The sequence below is a fragment of the Vidua macroura genome, chromosome 5 (assembly GCF_024509145.1).
Source record: "Vidua macroura isolate BioBank_ID:100142 chromosome 5, ASM2450914v1, whole genome shotgun sequence".
NCBI classification, from domain to species: domain Eukaryota; kingdom Metazoa; phylum Chordata; class Aves; order Passeriformes; family Viduidae; genus Vidua; species Vidua macroura.
The window spans coordinates 7,794,756-7,807,202 of NC_071575.1; the positions used below are offsets into that span (position 1 = coordinate 7,794,756).

Below are 12,447 nucleotides of genomic sequence, written 5' to 3' on the forward strand. Positions count from 1 at the left end.
TCCCTTCATCCACAGATTCAGTCATTTTATGCCAGGACCCGACTGGTCCAGCTAAGTGTACCAAGGGTAAATCATAAAATCATGGAAGAGTTTAGGTCGGAAGCGACTTTAAAAATCAGGGATCCAGGGGCAGCCATAGCTTCTCTGGACTACCTGTGCCAGGGCCTCACCACCCTAAAAAGGAAGAATTTCTTTCCAATATCCAATCTAAATCTATTCTGTTTCAGTTTGAAACCATTCCCCCTTGTCCTGTCACTCCAGGACCTTGTCAATAGAGTCTCTCCATCTTTTTTGCAGGCTCCCTTCAGGTACTGGAAGGCTGCAATTAAGTCACCTCTTTTCCAAATCCATGCTGACCTTCAAGTCACATCCTTTTCCTTCACATATCTAGAAATGCGTCAAGAAAATTCACACCATGATTTCCTTTTTCAGGGACAGGAGTGAAACTGCCTGGTCTGCAGCTGCCTGAATTGTCCCTCTTGCCCCTTCTGACAAAAGGTGAAGCAGTTGCCCTTTTTTTCAGCCATTAGAGTTCTCTAGAACGTAGAAATCCTGAAGGCTTCTGAAATAAATGGAATACATAGTTCTTCGTGCTCTCTTTACCCCCCTGGCAAAGAAATTTGAACAAGCAGTCACATGAATGGGCTCTCAAACACATCTCTGGCAGCACAACGTGGAATTCTCTGGCTGTGTTAGAGCTTCTACCCACAGCATGGGAATAGATTTCACAGCTTAGTATTCTAGCTAGGGAAGATGAACCCTGCTCTTACAGGTCTTTGGATTAAAAGAAATCAGGACTCATGAGACACAAGCTCCTTGCTTGCTTTCTGCTGATACAGGTCAAATTAAATAAAACTGCAAAATGTACCCACACACAGAGTTCTAGTCAAGTCAGCTTCCTGGAGACCAAAGCAAGGGCAGCAGCTTGGGAACTGCCCACATTCAATGGGGAGTCAACCATCAGGGAGACAGCGTGCCTCTAGGCATGGATCCAGCACAGTAAGGAGCACATCAGCTTTCTGAACAGGTTACTGCCTTTCTGCAAGCAACCTCCCCAGGCAGAAATCCAGACATTAAAATGTTTTTCCCTCCTCCACCATTGAGAGTTTTGTCATGCTCTGTATGGAAATGTCCTTTCCAGTGCTGAAATTATCTGTGGGTGGATACTTCAGGCAGTTAATTCCTTGGGTGTGGGCACACATACAATGCTAGCACAGTTGCATTCACCTGGTCTTCTGACACGTGAGCTTATCACTTGAAGAATTAGATAAGCCCTTTTCTTACCCTCCTGCATCCCTATTGTTGTGTTCTCACAGCCTGCTTTATACCTAAACATCTTGAATAATGAGTGAGGTACTTCTAAAAAAGGTTTAAAGAGGTCAGACTGAGAGCTGTTACAGAAAATATCATGAAACTTTCGAGTGGAGGTGTAATTACCCTTACTTACAGTGTGTGTGTGTCTTAGCAGATTTTGATACATCTTTAATAAATAAAACATCAATATACACTTCAGGCAAGTACAGAGCTCTCTGGACACCCTAATTTTTCACGATGCATTCACTAAAAAAAAAAAAGAGAACCTAAATAACTTATTCTTGCTTCATCCAAAGGGGAAATTTTCAATGTCGTGGAAAAAACTGGCAACTGACTAGAAATTTTTGCTGAAATTTAGAGCTCTAGCTCTGCAATTATAAAAATAAAAACTGAAGTATTTTTAAAGGTAAATTGTTACTTTGGAAGAGTATTTTGGGGTTTGGGGATTTCTTTCCCCTCTTTTTAGGGTCCTGGGGTTGGAGGTCTACCAAAGCAGTCAAGGTAATTCAAGAAAAAAGTCCATTTTGCTTGTCCTTACCCATATTTTCTTTGTCAAAAATACATGTGCGAGGCATTTTTTTCCCCTCCCAACTAGGAAGATACTGACTGTTCATTGTAAACATTTTATTATACACAACTGTAATCTCAGTAATGCCCAGGTTGGAGCCAGATCCAGGCTCCTGTTTTGCTGAACTCAGCAGCAGATTGAAGGCTTGAAAATACATTTTAATGTTTTGCAGATACAAAACCAAAATAAGAGACCTTTGTTCCTAAACTAAGCTATGAAATCCCACTTTTAGGATGAGATGGCAACACAAGGAGACAACTATCAGAATAGACAAGACAGATGAGAAGAAGACACAAAATAATGGAGATCAAAAGTACACACACACTTAGTTATCAAAGGTTTGTTTGGTTTTTAAACAAGCCACAAGTCAGTGCTTGTTTTTGTTATTCATATTTGCTATTTCTACTGCAGCAGTGCCCATAAGTCCCATCCAGACATCCCACACTCAGTCCCTGCTTTTAAATTTTGATGCAATCAGACACTGACTATCCCAAAGCTTCATGTATGGAGGAGATCACTCTAAGTTTTCTCTCTCAATTAAATCATAAATAATAAGCCACACACTCGGCAAAACTCACCCAATTCAGACTGTAATAACACGAGGCAAGTTTCTGTTAACTCTTCAGTGGCATCCACTTTAACACAATCTCCTTGAATTTAGGATAAAACAGACCCAAACAGCAGCACAAGACTGATGCACCACCGAAGACACACTGACCTTCTTCAATGTAAACAAGTGAAAGCTTTTAGTAACTGAGGGTCAAAAACCAGTCTAGTGATAATTTTCAACAGAGTGAATAAAGCATGCCTTGATTTAAAAACTATTTAGCTAGACTAGCAACCCTTTCCCTTCGCCAACTCCAAATCAAACACAAATCAGGCCAGAACAGCAGGCTCTGGACAACCACCTCCACAGTCCAGAGTGCAGCAGTGAATCATCCCTGTTCCCAGAATTAATAGGGTTTCCCTCTGCAGAGTCAGACCAGCTCATTCTGGGAGTCTGGCTGCAGTCAGTTTGTGCTGTTCACAGTGACAGCATCGTTCACATTTAACTACGAATGGAAGAGCTGTTTCATTTCAAGAAGCAAAATTAATTTACAACACTAATAATACTCTCGCTCCCAGCTCCCTTAAAAGAAAACAAAAAGCCTAATACAAGCCCCCAGAAAATTACTAAAGCCCAGTTTTCAGGCTTGGGTTCCTTGGCACAATTTAAGACATTTTGATTTATGTATGCAATGATGCGAGTCAGAACCTCACAGTTTTTTAAAGCAATCTCCCTATATATTTGGCGGTTCTTATGGCTCTGGTAAATATAATAAAAATAGCAGGTTGGATTTGCCAGAGTAAACTGCAGTCAAAGGTGACCTCCAGACAACTTTTAAGCTGTGTGATCCTCTGGAGGACGGATTTTAGGATCAATTGTGGGACACCCAGAAGATCAAAAACTCTGGATTGTGAATATCAAGATGCACCCCTGTGTCACAAGCGCGAGCTCTCTGAGAGGCCCAAAGGATCAGAGTACTCCCCCCACTTCTCCCCAGTATTTCAACAACTTTGTTTATCCGTGTACTAGCCACGGATCAGGTTTTGAAAGGGAAGTAAAAACAGAAGTTTAAAGGTTCTGCCCCACTATCTTTAGGATTTCTCCTTAAACTGCTGTGTTTTGTTGACAACAAAATTTATTTCTTTGCAGAGTGTCTCACTCAACCCACTACATAGGTTCTTCTGACAAAATTGGTCTTAGGCTTCATTATTCAGTCACAGTCTGCTGCCACAGAAGAAAAAATACTGGTAAAGAAGGCCAGAGTTCAATTTAGAAAAACAGAAAAGCTTTCTTTAAGAAAAAAAATGGAAGAAACGGCTGAGGATAGAATGGAATAAAATCAAGACACGAAGGATAAAATTTAAGTTAATCTGAGTTAACTTTACATTGTGTTGAATGACCAAATAGCCAGTTCTGCTCTTCGGGTGCTGACTGATGGCTCCATTGCCAACCCACTGCAGAAGAAGATGAGCCTGTGCTCTTAGCTATGATTTGCAGGTCCTCAGAGGGTGTCTGAGGTCAGCTGTCCTCATTCAGCCCCAATTCCAAGCAGAGAACCCGCGCCCACAGATGAGCTGTGGTACACGAGCAGCTCCGCCGGTGTCCACAGCGGTTCTGAAGTGCAACAGTCCAAAAAGGAATTCTGCCAACTCGTACACATCAAGAGCCAAGTCCCAGGCTCCAGCAAAATGACAAACATTGTTTAAAAACATGTTTGCTGAAGGCCTTGTTGGTGAACGGGTCACTTGGCAAAACTGTGAACACAAGGCATGCTGTGCAGCTGCCTAAAAGCTCAGCTCTCCTCTGTGTCTGAGCAAAACCAGGATCCAGGAGAAATCGGCAGCTTACAAAGGATGCCCAACAGGACCTCTCTAATGATGTTGCTCCGTGGCCTTGCTGCCAGCAAAAGCTGCTGGGAAATGGCTCTGATTTCTGCTACTGATGTAAAACTCTCAAGCCTGCATAGGAGAGCTTTTCTCTTCAATGCTCTTTGCTCTTTTCCCTTCCTCTTTGAAAATGCCATGCTGAACTCCTCCATCCCTCTTAGCACACTCCCCCACTTCCTTGACTTTTTCCCTTTAGGATATGTAGACAGCAATGGTGGTGATGCTAAAAGTTTTCTCCTGGCAAGGAGACCTGGAAAGGTGAAACTTTCCAGATGGAGAGATCTCCGATTTGCATAAAAGTAAATTTTGTGCATTAGAGGATCTAAAGCTTCCCTTTAGTCATATGAAAAAAAAATCTGACATAAGGATACTATTTCCATCTCCAACTTGATACACAAGGCTGAGTTCAGATGCAGTCAAATGGGAAAAGAGGTAGATGAAAGCAGTGCCAATAAAGGTGGATGGTCAGCACTACCAATAAAACAATTACTTCTTGGGTTTAGTAGCTTGCAAACCCAGAAACTGTCTAGCTTGCTTATGCTCCAAGGCTGGACTCAGACAGTATTGGTTTCCCAGATTTAGAAGAGTGATGAACTGCGTTTCCATCTTGGTACCAAACACTTTTCCCTGTGTTTAAGTTGCTATCATCTGAAGTTGAAATACTGGCAGGGAAATCAAACTCATACATGTAATTATCCAGAACAAAAAGAAAATCACTAAAATGCTGAAGAATTAAAAGGATAGCTTTTAAACTACTTATTTGGGCCCATCACCTCTTTGAAATCTACCTTTCAGGAGATATTCAACCAAAGCTAAATGAAGGTACCAAGAGAAATTCCACTGATTCCAGGAACTGGGCCTTGGCTGCAAACCAGAAAGTACACAGGCAGAAATGCAAATTCAAGCAATGTTATAAAGATCCTATAAAGCTGTGACTCAAGTGCAATCTTAGTTTGCTAACTTCCTTATGAGATTCCCTCTTTCTTCTGTATGACACCCTTGCACATTGAAGAAAAAATATTGTGAAGTTACAGGCTGTAAGTGTCTCAAAATATCACTGCTTATGGAGCACTACAAATGCATTTCATTTTACAGATGGCAGTAAATGCAGCTTAACCACAACCTCTACACTGTTACTGGCAAGAGAAAATCTTATTGTTGATGTTTTTTTTTTAATTGCATCATTCTTAAGGTACTGCCTGCTCATTTGCTTCAAGGGCTGAACTTTTATGTTGTCATTTATCAGCTGGCAGAATTTTCACTAACACACAAATCTCTTGGGATACCCACCACTAAATAAAACAAAAATGGTTAGCTTGAAAGACGGTGCCCTTATGCATATGTGTGCATTTGTGTCTATATAAATGTGTATGTGTTAATTGGGCTGCAGAGCACAATTTTGTGCTAGCTGCATAAAAAGCTTGCCCATAACATTCCTTGGACAAAAGGAGGTGTCTGACCATAAGAGTTCTCAGACAGCAGCATACCATTAACCACAGTATCTTTACAGATTTAGCAGAATAACTGAAATTAATATTTAAACATGTGCATCTCTCTTGCAAAATCAAAATCTTATGTGAAACTGAGAAAATTCTCCTTTGTTTTCAGCTTTTTTTAAACTTTACTGCATGAGCAGCATATGCATTAGCATACAATTGGCTATAGGGATTTTTCTGGAATGCTTCTATTTGTGGCTCTGTATTCTCCCGTGGAGGTGTTGCTGTTTAGATCACCATCTACTTGACATAATGAAGTGATTTTAAGAGGAAAAAAAGCCCAGGCAAACAAAAAAAACCCTTCTGAAATCGGATTGATTTATCGTGATTCCAGACCAGGCCACAAAAAAGTTGCATGAAACCAAGAATTAAAGATAAAAGTGAGGGGCAGCTTTTACAGATTGCTCTGCAGGTGGTGGGTATGTGTGTAGAATGACTTGAAGACAGAAACCATTAACCCCCCTTACTGTTGCAGCTGAGCAAGTAGGCACAGAGAAAGCTGAGCTGCACAAAAAGATCTTGCTTTACCCTTCATATGAGATACAATTTCTGTACACACACCTTGCAAGGATCAAGACTCTGATGAGCTGGCAGCTGCTGCCAGGCAGGTGACCCCTGGTAGATGTTGGACTACCCTGATTCATGCTGGGTTTCTCTTTCCAGGGGAAGATGAGGAAACTGATGTGTCAGATTTTGACACCAAAACACTTTTTCTTCACAGAATGATGAACACACTTGAAATGAACTGAGAAGCATCTTTGCTTTCAATGACTTACTAATTTCAGAGTAATCCACCTCATTTCTACAGTTTCATATCCTACTGTGCTCGTTTTATCTTATGTCATTTAAGCATTCTTAATTTCTTTGTGATTTACTGCGTACCTTTGTACAACTGGAGGAAACTGAAAACTGCACTCTATTTTAAAAGAAATGATTTACTACTGTGAATACCCACAGGAGCAGAAGGACTGAAGACAGTTTGCAAAGATGGAGCATTACACTGTGACCTCTCCTTGACAGCAATAAAACTGAGGTTTGAATTCTGTACCATCTGGCAGAGCTTGTGACCTGGAGACAAATGGCATCCCCAAGGTTTGCCTGGGTTTCAGCAGCATTGCTTCTTTTAATAAAAGACAATGTACAACACCATTAGGTCATAATCCTTCCTAGAGCTTCCAATACTTCAAGTTCTGCTTTCAAGGGGCCAGATCAGCATGAACCATGCTGATAATACCACAGAACTGCATCTCTAAGTGATCAGAGACTGATGTTTCAGGGAGAGAGTCATGCAGGAGTACAAGGAGAAGCCATGTAATAGAAGAGACACAGCTTCTTGCAGTCAGAGATGCCTTTGGGAAGGGTCTAGAGCACAAGTCTTAGGAGTGGCTTAGAGAGCTGGGGTTGTTTAGCCTGGAAAAAAGAAGGCTCAGGGGGTATCTCATGGCTCTCTACAACTACCTGAAAGGAGGTTTTAAAAAAGTCTCTTCTCCCAGGTAACAAGTGATAGAATGGAAAGGCAACGGTCTCAAGCTGTGTCAGGGAAGGGTTACATTGCATATCAGGAAAAAAATTTTCACCAAATGGTTATCAAGCATTGAAACAGGCTGGGTGTGGTTGAGTCAGCACTCATGGAGGTATTTGTAAGATGTGAAGATGTGATGCTTAAGGACATGGTTTAGTGGTGGACTTGGGAGTTCTGGATTAACAGCTGGATTGATCATCAGAGTTTTTGCCAAGATAACTGATTCTATGACTCTATTATTCTATAACTCATTTGTTCTTCAAACACTCAAAGATAAAAATATATTATTTCAGTCTTGGCCTTGAATACTTCAAGGGATGGGGCACGTACAGAATCAGATAATCAGTTAGGCTGGAAAAGATCTCTGAGATCATCAAGTCCAACATACGACCTAACACCACCATGTTCCATGAACCTAAAAACTTCATTAACCCTGATCCAAGTACAAGCCCCTCTACAGGGGCCACAGCAGATTTCAGGGATGCTGTTCCAGATGGAGTGACACTGCACTGGTTTGGCATGGAGAGCCTTTATTGCTTATGGTGATGAGTGAGTGGGCAAAGTCATACGAAGTAGGGAAAGATAAATCTGGAACGATTTGTTGTAATTTACAGGACCTTACTGGATGTTTACTGATAAACACAGCACACTTCACGAGGAAATACTGAAGAGATAAGTGTCTGATAGCATTGTCCATCCCACTGTGCAGCTCCAGACAAAGCTTTGCAGGGAAGAGAAGGTCTATCTGTAGCATGCACTTTAACTAGAAGGGTTAACTGTGGTTGGATGACAGGAAAAAGCAGCAGCATTTTACAGTCACACCCAATTCCCATTTTCAGCAGCCTCATTCACAGCCTCCCCATTTTCTCTCTGAATTATCAGAGACATTAATAAGAGATTTTTCCACTCTCCACTTTGTCTGATCTTTCTAATTAGGAACACTGAACAAATATATCTGAGAAACAGCCTGGCAGCAGCAAGTGGCCTTGGTTCACTGCATGCAGGGCATGGAAAATGTTCTGCTCTCCCAGGGACAACAGGAAAGCTACAGTGACTCAGCATTAGCCCAGTAACTGCTCTCCAGGGAATCCAAGACAACCCTTCCAAGCATTCCTGCCTATTTCTGTGCACAGAGGGATCAGACAGCAAAAAATGCCCCTTGAAGCAATTCCCTACCTCTGATAAAGACACATCTTCCATCAACTAATGATTATACAGCCCTGTCAGGCTTTGCCTCACAATCCACATCTCTGGCTACATCCAGGCAGCAGCCCATAGTGAAATCAGGTTTTTTTGTGGAACAGCTGTGCTCTATGCAAGGCAGACATGGCATTTCATTAAGCACAGGGTAATAGCTTGATTCCCTTAGGGACTTGCTGCTGGAAAATAGAACATCTCCTTTCATAAATAGGCAAGGTCACCATGCTTGTTTTGGATTTGATGCTGAGATAATTGAGTATCTGTTCATTATACACTGAATATTAATGTCCTAATGCACCTGCATGTAAAACTAATTTTACTAAGGAAAGCAGCCTTATATTAAATTTCAATGCCTATTCAGCTACAGAATGCAGTCAAAGAATTCTGATTTATGCCCAGACTATTTTCTGTATTTTACTTTCCATCTTGGGTTCAGAAGTTGAAAAATTCCAAGTAACCAACTGTTGAAAAGCACAAACTAAGTTATTTTGCCAATCACACTGTATCACCCTTTTCTAACCCACAACTGCTCTTCTATTTAACAGGAGTCATCTTCCAGCAGATTCACATGTACACACTGTGAAGAAGACAGGGCACAAATGTGACACCTCAGTGTTTAAAGCCCTGTAGATATAATGATAAAAGCCACACAAATTTCACAGAGATATATGAAAAGGGATCAAAATTCCAGGCAAGTTCTTTCAAAAAATTTCTAAGTACTACCAAAAATCAGGAGTCCCCAAAGGATCTTACCTGAAGAACCTAAACATTATGCAACTAATTTTAACCAATCTGTTTCACTTTGATTTTACTTCATCCCAAATACTCATTTTATCTCTTTGCTTAGAATATTTAGAAGCTGGCAACCTGTATTTCTCTGCTCCTTTGGTTCCTGGAATACTTCCTTTCTGGATGTGCAAACAAGAAAATCCAGAAGACAATACTAGGTCAAAGCTAAATGCAAAGGAAGAAGGAGTTACTTGCAAAGTGAATGTGTCATGCATGGGTCAGTAGAGAAGATTAGACAGGGTAGGATATGAAAGAAGAAATAAAGTATGTTCTCCTAAACCTACAAATACTATTCTGCATTAAATCAGTAGTTTGTGGGGAAAAGGAATAATTATTCACTAGAGTTTAGAAATTATAAAGGTACACATAAATAGCACACATAAATAAGAGAAAGGATTTTATTCTGAAGCTCCCTGTGCTTACTCCAATATATCTCATCAGAGATCATAATGAGAAATTTCAACTGCAAATCTTGCCTGAAGATTTGGAACAAAGTTTTGCTGCATTTTTATTTGTTATATACCTCAGGGATTTCCTAAACAGTAAATGAAAGGGCAGTCTCTAGATTGTGATCAACTAGAAAAGATCTGCAAAAAAGTTAAGAATAATGTTTCCTGCCCTCCTCATCTGTCATTAAATTAATATCTAGTGGAATTAACAGTTTCATTTTTAGAAAAAAAAAATCTCCAAGGGTATCAACATTTGTACGTGGCAAACACCTTTGAGGAGTAGGGTTTATGCCTTAGGCAAGGATTTTTGAGTAATTAAAAAACGATCGGCATCAGAAAGTCACCTTTTTCCTTGAGAGGACCTGGATGACTTGTGAAAGTTTTTTTTTCTTCCCAAGGCTGCAGCAGCCTAACTCAGAGCTCTGCCTTCTCCTTTTGTTCATCTGAAACACAGTGGAGCAGGCTGCCAAAAGTTCAAGGAGAGGTTATCAGGTCCTGTTTGCTGTTGGCAAGTCTAAAACTGCTGACACATGCTAGGAAGAAAAATGGGTACATCTAATACAGCTGCAACAATAAAACAGCTACTAGGGAACCCCACCTAGAGCTAATAATACCTCCAAGTTGTGCTGCCCAACTGAAGAGATAAGCCAGAAGCATTTATACATAAAATACAAACAAACCTTACAGAAGTCTTGCAAAAATCTACTAATGTGACTGTTTCCTTTTATATTATTCACAATTTTTCCTGAATATGAAAACAATCTACCCTCTGTTAAAAACACACCAAAACCAAACGAGCTCTGTTCTTGGACATACGTTAAGATTTTCCTAGCTTGATGCCTCAAAACATTAAAAGGAAAAAAGCATCTTTTCTGCCAGACCTACTTGTGTCCAAGTCACCTATTTTACCTGTAACTTCTGCAGAAGGAGAAGGAATCTTCCAGTCAAGTCTTGTTCAAACTTTTAGACCAATACTCCATAAAGATATGTTGACATTTCTCAGGTTAATTGCAAGTAATTCCTTGCCTGCTAGGGCCAGATCTGTCCCTTCCTCTCATTTCACATCAGCTATGTACAAATTCAGACTAGTATTAGGCATGAGCTTGAACTCTGGCATTTGTCATAGCTGGAGGAGTCTGAGCAAGTTCACAACCTCACCACTGGCTTAAGATCCAGAGGATATTGAGAATCTTGAGAGCCTCAGGCCAAGTCAGTGTCTCCTTACAAATGTTTACATTAAATACAGCAAAGGGCTTTGACATCCTTCTTGCCACTAGAGATTTTTTCACTGGGATGGCAAACTAAACAGGATCAAGACACATGGGTGGAGGTCATGCAAAAAGGGAAGTAAAAAGATTATATCATTACAGTGTAAAATGCTGTGGCACCCATCAAAATCAGACATATACAGGTTTAGGTACAATGCTTTTGGCTGTTTGTCTTAGACACAGCAAAAATACACAGCTGTTACAGCAGAAGTCAGCATTTTGCTCCTCATTAACTGAGTAAAACAGAAGCCCTTTGCTTCACCCAGCTAAATGGATTTCAGATTAGATTCCAGAATAAACCATATGAACTTACCTTACATTTCAACATGTTGGCCACTCTCTCTTGCATTGACTGTCCAGCCTTTGGCCTGACAAGAATATAAACTGCTTTCACTTCAGGGCTGGAGCGCAGAAGTTTTTCCACCAGTACTTTGCCCATGAAACCTGTAGCTCCTGTGATAAGTACAGTCTTTCCATTGTAATAAGCTGAGACTGAAGACATGGTGCTTTCTTGTTCTGTCCCTTCCTGCAGCAGGTACCTGAGAAAATGCAGAAATAAAGCTTTAAAGGCTTTTGGGATAACCTTTTAAGTCACCTATGTCAACTCAAATTAGTTCAGTCAATGGCAATTTTTAAAATGTTTTTATTGCGAAAATAAATCACAAAAATCTGAGAAGCTTAAAAAAATCAAGCTCAGCCTTATCCTCCACGTGACACCACAGCTGCACACAGAGGTCAAACACAGCTTGTGCTGTCCAAGGCTCCCAGCAGGAGATGCTCACTGCAGTGCTGAACAGTGTTTATCTACTACTGTGTAGCTACTGTGAAGTGGCAGCCATGAAGATATGCAGCTATCCCTACAAGACAAAGGAGAAAGAGATTTCCTCACAAACACTGCTGTGTTTTCCACTTCAATTCCACTGTGCCTGCAGCATTCCTTGTCAGCCATCACTCATCAACATTCTCAGTCTTTTCCTGTTGCCTTGGCTTGGAATAACACCATGAAGAAAACTCTTCTTCATGGAAGACAGTGTAGTGACACTGCTCTGCACAACTGCAATACCACATGAAGCTCGCCACCCTTCCTGAGCTGTTATGGCCAGAATTTATCCCAGTTCACTCTAAGGAGTGTAGACGTGATAGGCTCCCCTTTGGAGATCCATTGACATGGATCCCAGACTCCCACATGACGTGTCCCAGTTAAATATTTTAATTAGATGCAATGGTTTCAGGCCTGAATGTTCCCAGCCATCCTGATTCAAACTCTTAAGTTGATTAAATGCAAACAAAGCTGGACTGAATCCTCTTAGAAAAGACCTTCTTCCCCTATTAGACTAACAGAGGCAAAACAACCATCTTTGAAGTGGGGCAGATCACAGCAAAACACACACTGCAAGGAAAAGGCTCA

The 12,447-nt window shown here is 40.8% G+C and overlaps 1 protein-coding gene across 5 annotated transcripts in view; it reads right to left on the minus strand.

The window, feature by feature from the left end:
* LOC128807399 (fatty acyl-CoA reductase 1-like) overlaps nt 1-12,447 on the minus strand; it is a 121,598-nt gene that overhangs the window by 50,732 nt on the left and 58,419 nt on the right. For all 5 annotated transcript variants that reach the window (XM_053977783.1, XM_053977785.1, XM_053977786.1 and 2 more), the window contains exon 2: nt 11,353-11,578. In XM_053977783.1, coding sequence (XP_053833758.1) covers nt 11,353-11,541 — 189 coding nt within the window. In that variant the 5' untranslated portion in view covers nt 11,542-11,578. The remainder of the gene's footprint in view (nt 1-11,352; nt 11,579-12,447) is intronic.